The 17253-nt window shown below is 43.7% G+C and overlaps 1 protein-coding gene across 9 annotated transcripts in view; it reads right to left on the bottom strand.

The window, feature by feature from the left end:
* Nucleotides 1-8678, bottom strand: part of LOC105238736 — a 254903-nt gene extending 246225 nt beyond the window's left edge. For all 9 annotated transcript variants that reach the window (XM_034659203.1, XM_034659204.1, XM_034659207.1 and 6 more), the window contains exon 1: nt 7935-8678. In XM_034659203.1, the coding sequence (XP_034515094.1) occupies nt 7935-7958 (24 nt within the window). In that variant the 5' untranslated portion in view covers nt 7959-8678. The remainder of the gene's footprint in view (nt 1-7934) is intronic.
* Between the last annotated feature and the right edge of the window lie 8575 nt (nt 8679-17253).

Raw genomic sequence — 17253 nt, 5'->3', positions numbered from 1 at the left:
TCAGATCTTGAATGGAATTGATTAGGTACCCTAGATTGGTTCTCTCCAGACAGCCCTGTTTCAGGAATGATGGGCAAGTCCCTATCTGGGAGCAAAGTGTGGGCACTGTGTAGAACCCATGTTGGGGGAACCGGAAAGATCCAGGAGAAGTCAGGAGCAGTATGGAGAGGAAACAAACCACGGGGGCGAACATACATCCAGGAATTCTTGGCAGTATTTGAGAGGGAATCCCCCTGGCCTCAGTGCATGAGTAATTTTCTCTAAATATTTAAGTAAAGGGTAATTCTGGAAGCTTGAAAAATATGGGGACACCAACCAACTTAAGGGCTGATGAGGCTCAACCACAGTTGAAAATTAGAAAGGCACTAACCTGTAGCTTCAAGCAAGGCTCAGCTGGACTATGACCGCTACCATTATTAGCATCATCTCCTACCACAGGACATTGGTTCATGACCCTGGTAGGAAGGATAATGACTCTCTATATATGTCCACATCCTAATACCCAGAACCTGTGATATGTTAGGGTTTATGGCAAGAGGGAATTAAGGTTGCATGTGTAATTAAAGTTGCTAAACAGCTGAACTTAAAACAGGGAGATTTTGTGTGCCCAAATGCAATCACAAGAGCCCTTAAATGTGGGAGCAGGAGGCAGAAGAATGAGTCTAAAAGTGATATGATAAGAAAAAATTTGACTAGCCACTATGAACTTTGAGGATGGAAGATGGCCACAAGCCAAGGAATGAGGGCAGCCTCTAGAAGCTGCAACAGACAAGGAAACCTATTCTCCCCTGGAGCCTCAAGTCCAGGGAGGTTCTGACCTCCAGAACTGGTAGATAATAAATATATATGTATATTTTTAAGACTTTAGTTTTAAGAGAAGTTTTAGGGTCTCAGCAAAATTGATGGGAAAGTATTGAGATTTCCCACATACCTCTGCCCTCACACAGGAATAGCCTTGCGCATTATCAACATTCCCCACCAGAGTGATATATTTGTTACAATTGATGAACCTGCATTGACACATCATAATCACCCAAAGTCCATCATTCACATTAGGATTCACTCTTGGTGGTGTATATTCTACAGATTTTGACAAATGTATAATGCCATATATCCCTCATTATAGTATCACAGAGACTATTTTCACTGCCCTCAAAATCCTCTGTGCTCCTCCTGTTCACCACCTTCCCAACCCTTGGCAACCACTGATCTTTTTACTTCCTCCACAGTTTTGCTACAAGGTCATATAGTTGGAATCAGACAGAATATTTTGCTACAGGGGTGCCTGGGTGGCTTAGTCGTTAAACGTCTGCCTTTGGCTCAGGGCGTGATCCCGGCGTTCTGGGATCAAGCCCCCAATCAGGCTCCTCCTCTGGGAGCCTGCTTCTTCCTCTCCCACTCCCCCTGCTTGTGTTCGCTCTCTCTCTGGCTGTCTCTCTCTCTGTCAAAAAAATAAATAAAATCTTTTAAAAAAAAGAAAAGAATATTTTGCTACAATAGTCATATAGTTGGAATCAGACAGTATATGGCCTTTCCTGATTGGCTTCTTTCATTTCATAACATGCATTTAAGGTTCTTCTGGCTTGCTAGCTCATTTCTTTTCAGTGCTAATACTCCACTGACTGATGTACCAGTTTATTTATTCATTCACCTACCGAAAGGCATTGTGGTTGCTTCCAACTTTTGGCAATTATGAATAAAGCTGCTATAAACATCCATGCGCTGGTTTTTGTACAGACATAAGTTTTCAACTCATTTGGGTAAACACCAAGGAGGGCCATTGCTGGATCATATGGTAAAAGTACATTTCATTTTGTAAAAAATGCCAAACTGCCTTCCAAAGGGGCTGTACTATTCTGCATTCCCACTAGCAATGAACAAGAGTTCCTGTTGCTCCACATTTTCACCAGCATTTGGTGTTGGCAGTGTTCTGGATTTTGGCCATTCTAATAGGTATGTAGTAGTATTGCATTGTTTATCTTATTGTTAATTAATTTGTGTTGTTTTAAGTCACTAAACTCGTGGTTATTTGTTATGGCAGCAAGTGAAAACAAATACAATGACATCGTACAAGGAGATGACAAGGAACCAGGAGACAGGAGGCCTGACCAGGAGCTACCACCAGCTTACTGTGTTTCCTGGGGTAGATTACCTGATTCTTTTGGGTTTCAGACACCTTGAGACTAAACTAGGCATGATCATTCCTCCCCTAGCTATAGCAGGAAGCAATGAGTCAGTTTGGGATATAATGCCTATAGTAACAACATGGGAGGCTCCCAATGATGAAAGCTAGAATGGCCAAGGGGTAGTTTTGTGGTTCTGTCAGTACTCGTGCTTTTTGTGAGTTCAGTCTCCTAGAGAAGCCATCAGCCCAAGTCATTACTCAGCCAGTGATGACTCAGTAAGACCCCAGGCCTGCCTAGAGGAGCAAGCAGAGGCAGGAGCTGGCCTTGCTGGGGAGCTCAGGAAGGGCATGAGACAGGCATGGAGTATACATGCATGAGGCTGGGCAAAGCTCCCACCCAGACTTCCTTTCTGGAGTAGGAACTAGCCAAGGGCAAGACTTTGGCACAACTGCCCTTGAGTTCCCTGTAGACCATGCCCATTCACTGAAGATATTTAATGCTTGGCAGGACTTAAGCCAGACATAGATTCATAGGAAGCATCATTTAATAATAATGGCCTCCAGTTGTTCTCCACCCATGGTTGCTAATCCTTCCAAGAACCCCACATTTGTATTCACCTTTGACACAGAACTGACATAAGGGCATGCAATTAGTAAGAGGTAGAGCCAGGATATAAACTCAGATCTGTCTGACCATAAAGTAGCCTGCACCTTGTGCACCTAGCTGGAAGGAAGCTTGAGGCCTGTCCCTCACTTTACAAATGAAGAAGACAAGTGATTTGTCCAGGTTTACTCAGCTAGTTAAAGCCAGTTTCTTGACTCCTGGCCCATTATTCTTTCTAATAAACCCTGGGGTTCATAGAATTCTTTGGAAGCTGATATAAACTGTGGATCCTCTCTTTCCCAAAATGAACATCTATACACATTTATTTTCCCTATAATTTGGGGGTGAGTTTGTGAACCATCCTCCTCTATCTAGACCCAAGTTTAGAGCCCTTATATTATACCCTCTGCCTCTCTTGTGTGCAGGGCTATGAATAGAATGGGAACTCTAGGGTGATTGTATATTAACCAGGCTTGTAAAAGAAAGTGTTTATTCTCCCTATCAGTCATACACTCTGCCTCATCTTTCACCCACTTTTAATTTTTTTATAACAGCTTGAAGGGGAGCAGGTTTTGCCACCTCAAAATATGTCTTTCTGGCATAAGGATTATTTTGAGCTAAAGGCAAACAAAACCCAGCAGATTCAGGGAAAGTTCTTTACCTCCCCCTCACTGCCTAAATTTACATTGGAAAGTGGGCCTGTACCAGAAGGAGAGTTATTAGCAGAGATACTTTTTTACCTAAGAAACTTACCTGCATAACAGGGCAACCTCTGTTTTACAAACATCTTCTCTTACCTACCTGTGAGTGGCCTTCTTTCCCTTTGTATCGTCAGAACCCTACACTTTTCCTTAACTCAGGATGCTATATAAACCTCAATTACCTGTCCTTTGGTGTCATATTTTTGTGGGGCTCCTGTATGTATGAAATTTGTTTGTTTTTCTCTTGTCTATCTTATATCAATTTAATTATTAGACCAGCCAAAGAAACTAGCAGGGGAGAAGTGAAAATTTTTCCACCCCTACAGTCTTCATTGAGACATAAGTCATATACTATGTATCAGGCTCTTCTGTAATTTCTGCCTTTTCCATACTTCTGGAAAATGAGAATAATTCCACAATTCCTTGCATCATGGGATTGCTAAGAAAAACCAGATGGCCATTTATATGTGGTAATTATTAGTGCTATTGCCAAACAGTCATTTCCATTTTATCCCCTTCTACGCGTTAGATTATACTTCTTAGTGTTGGGAAGGAGAAATTTTTCACAACTCTTCAAGATTCTCTGGCTGCTCTAAGAATCAAATTGACATGAGCCAAATTAACAAGAGAAAATCAAATTAATTATGTACATAGGAGGAATCCATATAAACATGAGAGATTCCAAAAACCGGCAGAATTATGTACATATGCCATTCTGAGCAAAGGAGAAGGGTGTAGGGGTCTGGGACTTCAAAGAGAAGGAGGAAAATCACAGGAAGATGAAAAAGAGTAAATGTCTGGCAAACAAATGTCTGCTGGGTCATACAGAAACAGTGGGACAGAGAGAAGACTTTTAACAGATTATGCTAATTTTCTCCCTGCCTACCACCCCTACTTCATATTATGTTGTGGTTATTATAGCGATAGCTCCATTCCTGGAACACGTCCTCTATCTAAATTCCTTTAGGCAGTCAGGGGGAAGGTCAGTTTCTTCCAGTCTTTTGGGCCTTGATTATTTTCAGCTCAAAATAATTCACATGCCAAAGTGGCTCATCTTAGGGTTATTTGTTCTGAAATCCTACATTGGTGATCTTGTGGCTGGGTACAGCCATGTGACCAGTTATAGCCAATGATTTTCTTTGGCTAATAAATTTTGAGCAGAAGTGATTCATGGCACTTTTGGACCAAATGTTTAATTTCTGAGTGAGACTTACTATGGCATTGCCATGGCCACTAGCAATATTCTGAATAGTGGCTGCTCCATTGTCCTGGGTCTTAAAAGTGAGGAGGCAAAAGGCATGGAAACACAGTAATGCATCTGTAATGAACCTGTGCTGTGAGTGAGAAATAACGTTTTGTTGTTTTAAGGTACCAGGATTTTTTTCTTTTTTTGCAGCAAAACCCAGCCTATCTTGACTGATAAAATATGTGGATATGCTTTAAAAGCTCCAGGACACTTGCATTTAAAGGGATTGTCATTACCCCAATTGTACTCTTACTGCAGCTTTTTCTGACATTGCTAAAGTCTTCACATTGGGACAATGTATATTCTGTCTAAATGGATGATTGTTCATCATGTCCCAATGATCGACTGTAGGAATTTGATCATTTGCACGGTCCCCAGAGTGCAACTAAAAGAGAGACATTTTGGATTCCTTTGGGGGTGGCAGCACAACTGACCAGCCCCTATCGAAATATCTTGATTTGAAGAACATTTGAGTGGTTTCATCCTACAAATAAAGCCCCCAACGAGGTTTAAGTAGTTGTGCTACTCATTTTACCTGATATCTTCCTGTTAACTCTGCAAAGCCACTCTTGGTGCTGTCAGCAGCCTGGCAAAAGTTAAGAGGCTATCCTAGAGACAGTATTTGATAAGCTATACTACAGAACCAAAGCAGCCAAACACAAGAAACAGAATGATAAAGAGTTTGGGGGTCAGATAGACCTCTTAGGTTCAAATCTCCATTTTGCCACTTATTGGCAGTATAATCTTGGGCACATTGTATAACCCATTAGACCCTCGATTTCCTCACTTCCAGTAGCTAGTCTGCAAAGATGCCCACCACTCAACAATGAACACTGTCTCACATTCTTCTGTAGTCCCATATTGAACTTGGCTGCATATGATGACCAATGGGATGCAGCAGACATAATGCTAGGTCATAAGAAGCCTTGGTCTCTTAGAATACTAGACCTGGGGCAGCCAGTGGTCATGTAAGAAGTGCAACTGGCCTGATACTATGATGCTGTGAGGAAGCCCAACAGGGAGAGACTGTGTGGAGATACAGATACTTAGCCAGCCTCCAGCTGTCCTCTCATCTCAGCTGAGGCATCACACACATGAGTAAAGAAGCAACCTCAGATGTCCAATCTCAAGGACTCCAGCCCTAGCCACCATCTGATTGCAAACACATGTGAAAGTCCAAAAGGTAACAACCCAGGTGACCGTCCCAACCAACAGAAGTCTAAGCATAGAATTATAAATAGTTATTTTATTTTATTTTTTTAAAAGATTTTTTTGTTTATTTATTCGACAGAGAGACAGCCTGCGAGAGAGGGAACACAAGCAGGAGGAGTGGGAGAGGAAGAAGCAGGCTCATCGCAGAGGAGCCTGATGTGGGGCTCGATCCCATAACGCCGGGATCACGCCCTGAGCCGAAGGCAGACGCTTAACCGCTGTGCCACCCAGGTGCCCCTATAAATAGTTATTTTAATCCACCAAAATTTTGGGGTGATTGTTACACAGCAATGGATAACCAAAACGTCACCTGTGAAACGGAAATAATAGTACCAAGTTTACATGGTTGCATGAGAACATAAATAATGTGTATAAAATGCCTAACACAATAGTAGCTATTTGTAATAAAAATGATGTGTCTGTGTAATCACACCCAAATGGAGCAATTTTTATAATTAAAAAAATAACTGACGCCCATAATAAGGTCATTTTTGCAATCCATACAAACATGGCAAGGAAAAAAGGCAGAAAGAGGGATAGCTGGTTGAACACTGGAGCTACTCAAGGTCACAGCAGAGCAGAGGAACCATGGAACAAGATACATTTTGGAGCCAGAGATTTGAGAACCTGAGAGAACTCTCGGGCCTCAGGTCTGCGTTCCTTGTATATCAATAATAACAAGAAGAGATTAACACAAGCAAGAAAACCAATGCAATATTTATTTCCCTGTATTCTCTGTAAACTATGACCACTTAAGTTTAAAGTTGGTTCTCTGAATTAATGAGAAAAAGCCCTTATATTCAAACTGAATCTTCTGCTGCTGTGTAATTGAAAAACAGAAATGAGAAATAATTACAGTGGGGCTCAAATGGCTCAAGTTCAATAAGGCAATAAGGCAGCCTGCAAAGGGCTGCTGCAGTAAGGTTCACACTTCCAAATGTCAAGGAGACTGCTCACCCAAGAGCTCCCCAATGTAATTGTTCAGGCCTAAAAGTCACATTTAATTATGCTCTGAGCTTGAAAAATTCCATGAGTAGCAGTTGCTTCTCTCAGGAATTAGGATGAAAGAAGAAGAAATGATGGGGTGCCTGGGTGGACCAGTCAGTTAAGCGTCTGCCTTTGGCTCAGGTCATGATCCCAGGGTCCTGGGATTGAGCCCCATGTCCCTGTTCAGCCGGGAGTCTGCTTCTCCCTCTCCCTCTGCCTGCTCATGCACGTGCACATGCTCGTGCACGTGCTTGTGCTCCCTCTCTCTCAATCTCTCTCAAATAAATAAATGAATATTTTTAAAAAGAAAAAGAAATGCTCTGTTCCATCACCCATGTTACTAACAATTTCAATGCTGTCATAGAGAAATGATGGCAAGAAGAGAGGAGAGGAAGGGAAAGGCTAGGAGTTGGTACCCGACATGTGAGGCAGATCAATAGGCTTGACGTGGGGCGGAACTACCTCCTTGAATTCCTTCCAGGTCCTTTGCCCACCTCTCTAACCCTCTCATGCACCCTTTCCTGGAACTCATGCTCTACCCTGTAAATTCCTTACTAAAGTTCTTCTCAGGATAAAATTTAACAAGCAAATTTCTGCTGAGGAGCAGTGATTGCTATCATTTAAAATAAAGACATTTTCAAGTCCTAGGAGATCTCTGAGCACAGAACAAAGCCTCAAAGCAAAGAACTCATTTCTTATCTTGACTGAAAGTTCAGCGAGCAGACAGGAGAAGAATGTTTGCAGAGACCCGCATTCGGCATCCCTGAAATGACGGGGTCCTATTCTACCCGCAAAGAACTGCTCTTTCCTTGCTCCCTCTCTGGAATCATAGGGTGCCTTGTTACATTACTGCACTGCAATTTTTTAATGAAATAGTCCATTCCTCTAGGATTTCATTTTTCTTTTTCCTGCTAGATCTGTCTGATCATAAAGCAGTGTTTTTAAATCTCAATCATAATTGTCAATACAAACTTAGGGGGTAAATTGCTAGTCGCTCTGTCATTATTCATTTCGATTTAGGTATACAAATGTATATTATATATTAGCCTTATGTCTTACCATTACTGTTTCCTTGTTCTTCATCTTCCCCTATCCTGAGATTTTTGCTTTGCTTCATTTGTTGCTTGGAAAGAGGATCTTCTTTGGAATAAATTCCTTAAATGGAGTGTGTGGGTGATATATTCTGTTCGCGACATCATATCCACAAATTACTTTCATCCTGATGGGTGAGACTTGTCAGGTGGGGTTGTAGAATTCCTAGGCCAAGGTCATTTACTTTCGGTTGTCATTAGATGTTATTCATAGTCTTCTAGCTTCCAGTGTTGTAAATGAAAAGCCCGAAGAACAGTCTGAGGCTTCTTTATAAGTTATTTGTTATTTTTGTCTGGAAGCTTATACAAATTCTCTTAATCCTGGGAATTGAGGAATTTTACAGGATGTTACTTGATGTGTGTCTTTTTTCTCAATTTCATCCTGGAACTCAGTGAGCCCTTTGAAATTGCAAGTCTTTCTTAAAGTTAGAGGCATTTTCTTTTATCATTTATTGAATTCCTATACCAACTTCAGCAATTCCTTTTCTCCTTCGTGAGTTCCCGTCTCTCACATTAGGTGTCCTAGATCTATCCTCCAAGTGTTCACATGGCAAAACAGAATGGCCATTAAGAAGCAAAAAATGTGGGTCTTGGGTAGCTCAGTCGATTGTCTCTTTTTTTTTTTTTTTAAAGATTTTATTTATTTATGTGACAGAGAGACAGCCAGCGAGAGAGGGAACACAGCAGGGGAGTGGGAGAGGAAGAAGCAGGCTCTCTCAGCGGAGGAGCCCGATGTGGGACTCGATGCCGGAACGCCAGGATCACGCCATGAGCCGAAGGCAGACGCTTAACAACTGCGCTACCCAGGCACCCCGAGTGTCTGACTCTTGATCTCAGATCAAGTCTTGATCTCAGGGTCGTGAGTTCAAGCCGTGTTGGGCTCCATGCTGGGCGTGGAGCCTACTGAAAAAAAAAAAAAAAGCAGAAAATGTGGTTAACAAAAGTACTTAACAGCACAGTCACAGAAACCAGACAACCTGGGACTGAATACCAGCCTGCCACAGCTGTGTGATCTTGGGATGGTACCACTTTCCTGGGCCTCAGTTTCTTCAGCTGTAATATGGGTTTGAAGAACAATAGTACTTAATGCCTAAGTTTTAGTAAAAAGGAAGTGTGTTAATACATGTAAGTTTTGATAATAATACAGTTATTGTTTTCCCTCATCTCTTTGTAGTCCTATGCTTTGGTTTGAGATTTTCTTCCACTTGATATTCCAGGCCACTGATTCATTTTTCCAGTTTGCCCTCATACTGTTTGATTAATCTACTGTTTTTAATTGGAACATCATGTTTTTAGTTCCACTTTTAATGTTATATCTCTATCTTCTTAAATGTGCACGGGGTAGATCGTATCGCTGGTCCCATTATTCACTGCTCCTCTCTGCAAGGTGCTAATATTTTTCTACACCATTGACATCACACTTGAAAGGCGACTCGTTCTAGCCAGTAAAGTGTGAGTAGGACCCACACTGGCTACGTCTGAAAACAAGTTTGAAGAGTCTTCATGTGGTTCTGTCATCCCTTTTCCCCCCCTTGCATGAGCTGGAAACTTCTAGATAGGGGATTATTCCTTTAGCATGAGTCCCAAATGGCAAAGCCTGGGGCAGCTTTCTATATTCTAAGTGGAAACACTTTTTCTTTCTTTCTTTCTTTTTTTTCTTTCCTTCTTTCTTTCCTTCTCTCTTTTCTTTCTTTCTTTCAAGATTTATTTATTTATTTGAGAAAGAGAAAAAGAAAGCAGTAGTGGGGGGAGGGACAGAGGGAGAGAATCTCAAGCAGACTCCCTGGCTGAGTGCAGGTCTAACGAGGGGCTGGATCCCATGACCCATGAGATTATGACCCGAGCCAAAATCACGAGTCAGACACCCAACCAACCAAGTCACCCAGATACCCTAAAACATAACTCTTTCTGTTAGAATTTATTTGGGGCCTTGAGGGGAGGTAAGAATGCTGTGTATGGGTACAGATTCCGCGCCAGGGGGTAAGTCAGGAGCAGACAAGTGATTAGTTCTGGATGGAATGACTCTTTTTTCCTCCTTTTTGACTGTATTTTCCCAAATTATTTTTACAGTGAGCCATCACTACTTGATAGAAACAACTAGAACACCAAACTTTGAAGCATTTCCTTTAAATAATTGTTTTAAAAGACAGTGTGACGATTCCTGAGAGACCCTTTTCTAGACTCACTGGAGGAAACAGCATGGTCGGGGCACCGGGGGATACTGTCTGGAAGGTTCATGCAACAAATGAAAAGAACTCTGCTGTTCGAAGGACGCAGTTTCTTCAGCTCTGGCCTTTGGCTCAGGTGGCAGGAAGGCCATTCTCTGGATATTTCCTTTCAGAGCCACCACTTCCTCCCAGCTGCAGAGGGCCAGGATGTAGCCCCTGTTCCTCTGTTTCCATTCTGCCTTGGTGGGAAAGGGCCAGGTGCCAGCTGAGGGGGTAGGCCGCCGTTCCCTGCTGAAATAACATGCTTTCCTAGCTTTCCCTCTGGGACCTGCAAAAATCTTAGTGAAAAATAAACAACATGGTATAAGAACACTGGACAGGGAGTCAGAAGTCTCACTTCCAGCTCTGCCACCTTAGACAAGTCATTGTGCCTCTCTGAGACTTAGTAAAATAAAGCTAACCATCACAACCACCTCACAGGGTTGTTGTTTTCTTTTCTAAGAAGGACCTGATGTGGTGATGTCATACAGAGCATTTTGCAAAATGTAAAGAACCATCATCATTCATCTTGTTAAGCATATTAGGCCTGGGAGTGGCACGGGAAGGGAAAAAATAGGGCCCCATAGTCACTTGCAAATCTCATATTTTGGGGAAAAATCTGGAGATAATAACAATACTTCTCTGTTCTCTGTCTCTTAACCACCACATCCCCCGCCCCTTCGCGGAATCTCAGTGTGTGGGTGTGGCTGCAGGTGCAGGCCCTGTAATCACAGCACTCAGGGGGCCTCCTTCCAGTTACTTCCTGCTCTGGCACAGTGGGCATGTGTGTTGTGGGAAAGCCTTACTATGTAAGACCCAGTGCAAATGATTAAGTAACTGGCAAGTGTTTCTCTGCTGGTCCATCACAAATCCTTTAATTGAGAAAGGAGGAACCCCTGAATGACAACAGCTGTGACATCTTCTCTGCCATTGTGTTCAGTGTAGCTGTTACCCAGGTGATCTCTCTGGAAGGAGAGGAAACTCCTCCATCAGGCAGGTGTGCTCCACTCCTCAGGACACAAAAATACACCCTTCCTCTGCAGCTCCTCAACCAGATGGGGACCCTCAGATGGCAGGGCCCAAGGCCCAGAGGAAGCAGAGCTGGCTTATCTGAGTCGGGAAGGGAGTTGGCACCACTGGCTGGTGGGTGACAGGACACATTTAAAAAGGTACTTCCTGTCAATTTACCTTTCTTTGCATCGTAGAACCTGACCACAGGCCATTGTTATTTTCTTGGTTGTTATTTTTTTTTAAGCATGGCTTTCTTTTATCCTTATTTCAAAATTATATGTATATAAACATCTGTGAACACATCTCTCAACCTAAGATCTAAAATATTAACAACGTACATTTAGCTAAGTGTTTCTCCCCATCCCTTTACTTTCATTTTGTATTTATAATTTTCTTCTTTTTTAAACATAGTTAAATCTTATGTTTAATTAATATTCCATTACATTTAGTGAATATAATGCTTAATATTTAGTTTTAGCTGTTTTTAAACTTTATAGAAAAGGTATTAGTTATATCACCTTTTATATCACTCAGCATATGTAACCAACCTCTATTGTCAGAACTCTGTTGCATGCACTGGTAGTTCACTGTTTTCATTATATAATATCCCACTGTGAGAATATAGGAGTTTATCCGTTTACCTCTCCATGGGCAATTTGAATATTTCTGGGTTCATTTATGTTTGTTTATTTTTGTTAGTATGCACAGCACTGCTAAGAATAATCTTACATGTGTATCCTGATGTATGTGTTGAATCATGGAGAATATGACTAATTTTATAATATAGTTAATATGGTCAAATTTATCAATCTTTTCTCTTTTTGGTTGGTGCTTTTTTATACTTTATTAAAGAAATTTTTCTTTTTTTCTTTAAAGATTCTATTTTTAAGTCATCTCTACACCCCAGGTGAGGCTTAAGCTCACAGCCCCGAGATCAAGAGTCACACGCTCCGCTGACTGAGCCAGCCAGGCGCTCCAAGAAATTTTCCTTTCTTCAGTGCAAGAAAGATAGCCATCTATCTTTTCTACCACAATAAGCATACAAAGACACACTTTGATACCAGCATTGACCTCATGTGTGGCGTTAAATGGGGATCCTGTTTCATTTTTATCCATATGTATGTTTTTCTAGTTCCAGTTATTGAATTTTCCCCACTAATATGACATAGCTATTAATATTGTACTTCACACGGATTCTTCATAGAAGAACAACATTTTTCACCCTAGTCTTAATAAAGCATTATGTTAGCATATTACCTGTAAAACATTCTGTCAATATGTTACCTTTTTAAAAAACTGTTGTAAAGTTGTCACTTCAGGAAAATGGGTTCCTCACTGGCTATGCTTCCAGCACTTTTCCTCCTAGCTTCCCTCACAGCAGCAGGCAAGCACCTGATTGGTCCGCCAGGGGCTGGAGCCAGGGAGAGGATCTGCTGTAGGTCAGCACAGGACTCACAGGTCCATCTGGACTAAAGCCAGAGACAACTACAAACACCTGGGGGAACCAGTTCTGGGGATGCTAGTCTGGTAATGGGCCAGCCTAGAATCAATCCGAACAACAGGGCACTGTGGGTTGGGTTGAATCGTGTTCCTTAAAAAGATATGTCTTAGCCTCTGAATCTGGGAATATGACCTTATTTGGTAATAGGGTCTTTGCAAATGTAATCAAGTTAAAATGAGGTCAGACTGGATTAAAGCTGGCCTTAATCCAACGATTGGTATTCTGATAAAAGAGGGAAATTTGAACACGGACACATAGGGGAGAAGGCTATGTGAAGATGGAGTTAGTGACTAGAGTGATCCATCTACAAGCCAAAGATTGCTAACAATCATGAGAAACTGGGGAGAGGCAAAGAAGGAGCCTCCCAGAGCCTTCAGCCAGACCATGGCCCTGCTACCAACTTGATTTCTGACTTCTAGCCTCTACCGAACAATAGCAATGGTTGGTGTGGGCAGATAACCACGATGGACAAGTTTTCAGAACTTCTCATCCCCCTGAGGGTCCTGGCTCCACTCTCCTTGGTCTCTCCTAGACCCCTTCTTTGAGGGCAGGAGCCTGGCTCTGTCAGCCATTCTTGAGATAAAAATCATAGAAGGGAGGAGAGAAGGAAACAGCCAGGGGCAGGAGGGTCTGAGAAGCGGTGGAGAGCAGAAGCCCCTGCAGCAGGTGAGAGCAATGGCGGGAGAGGCAGAAAGGGACGTGTGGAAGCACTGAGAACCTCACACTGCCGCTGGGAGAAATCAAAAGTATTGCTGAGGACTATTGTTCACTTAGCGATGAGAAATGCAAGTGAAAGACGAGTTATTTTTAAATTACTTTTGGTTTCATAGTCTCTTGGCAGCATGGGAGCTCCAGCACGAGACTGAGCCATGTGGACTGAGGCCCCATGAGCTTTACTGCCTCCTCATCAGATGCTTTCTGCCCACCAACCGTGCTAAGTGCTTGGCAGAAATATCTCCTCTCCTCCTCACAGCCACCCTGAAGAGAGGCTGATTGAAATGATAAAATTGAGGCTGGTGAGCCTTAGTTAAATGGTCAAGCTCAAAAAGGGAGTGCCTTCTGCCTAGCTCAGAACAACTAGAAGCAGGCAGGAGTCTCAGAGGAACACCTGAGGATGGCGGCCAACCCTGCAACTGGTTGGCACCCTTAGCACAGCCTTGCCTCCTAGGATAATGGCAGCTTTGTTTCCCTCAAGGAGATTATATGAGCCTGTGTTTCTGAAATGAGGCCTACTAGGCAAGGGGGCAGAGGTGGTGGCTACAGAATGGGCTCTGGAGCTTAACTGCCAGAATTCCCCGCAGCTGTGACTCCTTCCAGCTGTAAGAGTTGTTAGCTAACTCTCTGGGCCTTTGTCTCCTTAGCTGTACAATGGGCATAATAGTTCCCACCTCAGAGAGTCGTTGTGAGGCTTAAGTGAGCTGATGCAGTAACACAGTGGGAACAACCCTAGCACAGAGCAAACACTCAATAAAAGCTAGAAAAAATGATGCTCTCATCAGATCTGACAAGACCTTAGCTACAAAAGTCAAAATCGTCTTGAAGACTCTAACGGTAGATTCCAGTCAGTGTAAGAATCAATACCAAGGCAGGGTCAAGATTGCAGAGCAGAAAGACCCCGAGCTCACCTCCTCCCACAGACATACCAGAAGTACAACTACGCACAGAACAGCGATCTCTGAGAATGAGCTGAAGCCTAGCAGAACAGATTTGACACAACAGAGGAGATAAAGGAAAAGCCACATGGTGTGGGACAGGAGGGCAGAGATATGGTCCAGTCGGCATCCACACCCCTGGTGCTGAGACCCACCAGCAGGAGGGGTAATGATGTGTCGGAGCCCCCCACATCAGGCACCCCAGCTCAAGGGACCTGCTCCAGGAAGATGAGCGCCCAGTGGGTCTGGCTTTGAAAAACAACAGGGCTTAGGTCTTGAAGAGCCAGAGTGCAGTGGGCAGTTAAGACTGTTCTCGAGGGGCACACACAACTTCACTCGCTGGGAGTGCCAGCATAAAGGCGACAGATTGAAAAGCACCCGGGCTGTACATGAAGGAGATTTATTTACTCATTTAAGGGCATGTACTGGAGAAGCAGGGATCTCTTGGCACATTCTCTGGGGACAGAAGCACTGGTAGGCACTATTTTTGTTTTCACTCCCTTTGCACCTAGCCAGGCCAGCACAGGTGGGAGCCAGTTCCAACACCGTCCATCTACCTTGCTAGCACCGCTCACCCCGCTCCAGTGCAGGGAAGCACGGGGTGCACACCGGGGCACCTCCAGCAGTTGCAGCCACCAGCCTGTCAGCCAGTGACGCTGGAGGACTGCCCCACCCACCAGCACACTGGAGGCAGTCACAGCCAATCCTTGCAGACAGCTGAGCTGGGGGACAGCCCTTTGCACTGGCCAACTGGCACCAATCTTGGCCCAGCTCCAACAGGAGGGTGCATGCAGCCCACACAGGGGACAGCCCTAGGGCACCCTGCTCCAGTGATAAAGGGGGATTTTCACTACTGGGCGCCACAGGACAGACACCCTCTACATAAAGCTAGTCCTTCGAGACCAGGGGACATAACTGAACTACCTAATACATAGAAACAAGCAGAGTTAGGCAAAATAGGCAGAGTGAGGAATAGAGTCCAAACAAAAGAACAAGACAAAACCTCAGAAAAAGAACTAAATGAAATGGAGATAAGCAATCTATTAGATAAAGACTTCAAAGTAATGGACATAGAGATACTACTGGACTTGGGAGAAGAATAGATAAACACAGTGAGAACTTGAACAGAGATAGAATATCTAAGAAAGAACCAATCAGAGCTAAAGAAAACAATAACTGAAATGAAAAATATAGTAGAGGGAATCAACAGCACGTTAGAGGATTCAGAGAAATGACAAAGATCAAAGACACATTTCTTATTATAAATCACAATATCACAGGACTACAAGGACTACAATATCACCTGTAAAATGGGGAAAATAGAGCCTACGCTACCAAGCTCTTGTGATTACAGGAGGTAGTCCTTGTGGAAACATCTAGCCCCTGACATGCAGCACACTTCGATAAAAGCCAGTTGAATCTGAGATTCCTAACCCAGGTTGTTGCTTCTTGGCTTCCCTATCTGTAAAATGAAGATAATAGAACAGTACCACCTCCCAGTCTTAATATGAGGAGTCAGAATTTTGATAGCTCTCTGATCACCAGATAAAATGTCTCTCAAACTAATCTCAGAGACCATTCCAACAAGAACGACATAAATGGGAATTGCTCCCTGCTCTTTATAAGTCCCTGGCTAGGAAAGATCAGAAACTCTCCCACAGCCTCGGTACAAGTCAGTCTTAGAGGCCCTGCCTGGTTCCCTGTCAGTGCTCCAGGACTTCTTGCCTCCTTGCAGTCCGGGAGTAGGTCTGCCTCCTTCTCAGTGGGCAGCTGGTCCACCTATCCCTCAAGAAAACCTGCACGTACAGAGGACTCTGGTTCAAAACCTTTTTTTATGGCTGCCCCCAAAATAAACACACAGGCCTTTTTTGTTTAATGGGTTCCACAGCTAATGATTATAGGAAACACAGGATGGTAAAAACAGCAACCCTGGGGAAGTTACAAAGCCCTGTCAGGCTGCTCCCTGACTTTCTGGGAATAGTTACTCCTGAAGACTGGAGTGACACCCAGGGCTTTTGCATTGAATATGGGACTCAGACACAAAGAAGTGAGTCACCGATGAAGAGATTTCAGCCAGTTCCAGTGGCCTATAAGGAAAGTCAGAGGGCAGACAGGTGGTTTCCTCTTTTCACAGAGGACACCCAGTGAGTGAATTTTACCACTACAGAAATGCCCAAATCCCCCCAGGTCCCCACTGAAGACAGTCCAGGCAACTGGTGACCTCAGGTGGCCTGGCCTGTTTTCTGGGGAGGGTACACTGGATGCGGAAGGAAGATTGGTCAGCCTGGCGCAGAAGAAACAGAGGAGGAGAAAACTTAGCCAAGAAGTAACTTCGCCACAAGTGTTTTACCTGAAATACCCCCAAAAATGAGTCATGAAAAAAAAGCAGAGAAACCAGTGAGACGTGTAACCAGATTCTCTTTTCTGTTCCACAAAGCAGGGAGAAGTTGCGGCAAGCCGTGCCAATGGAGGCAGCGTGGTCCGCTTGAGCAATCTGCACTCCCCCGCCACACTGGCAGCCGCTGGCAGGGGTGGAGAGGGGAAACCGAAACTGTGCACAAGCAGGAAAGCCCCTGCAGGAAGCCAGCCGTTGCTCCAGGTTACCAGGGCAACCAGCAGATGCTCTTCTCCCTTGAGAGAGGATGGAAGTCAAGATACACCCTGCCCTGTTGGCCCAAATAAGAGAACTTTACCCACGACAGCACTTCCTGTGCATTTCCATCTCACTTAGTCCACCTCTTGAGGGAGTCAGGGCCAGGGTGATTATACCCACTTGACAGATGAAGAAACCAAGGCCTTGCGACATTAATAACTTGCCTAAAATCACATGACTAGGAAGTAGCTCGGATCGGACCGTAAGTCAGTGTATATTCCCCTAGACAGCCTGTCAAGTCACTGGCATGCCGTGTTCTCAAG

This window comes from Ailuropoda melanoleuca, chromosome 4 (assembly GCF_002007445.2).
Source record: "Ailuropoda melanoleuca isolate Jingjing chromosome 4, ASM200744v2, whole genome shotgun sequence".
Lineage (NCBI taxonomy): Eukaryota > Metazoa > Chordata > Mammalia > Carnivora > Ursidae > Ailuropoda > Ailuropoda melanoleuca.
The sequence above is the reverse complement of the archived record's forward strand: the minus strand, read 5'-3'. Positions and strand labels throughout refer to the sequence as shown.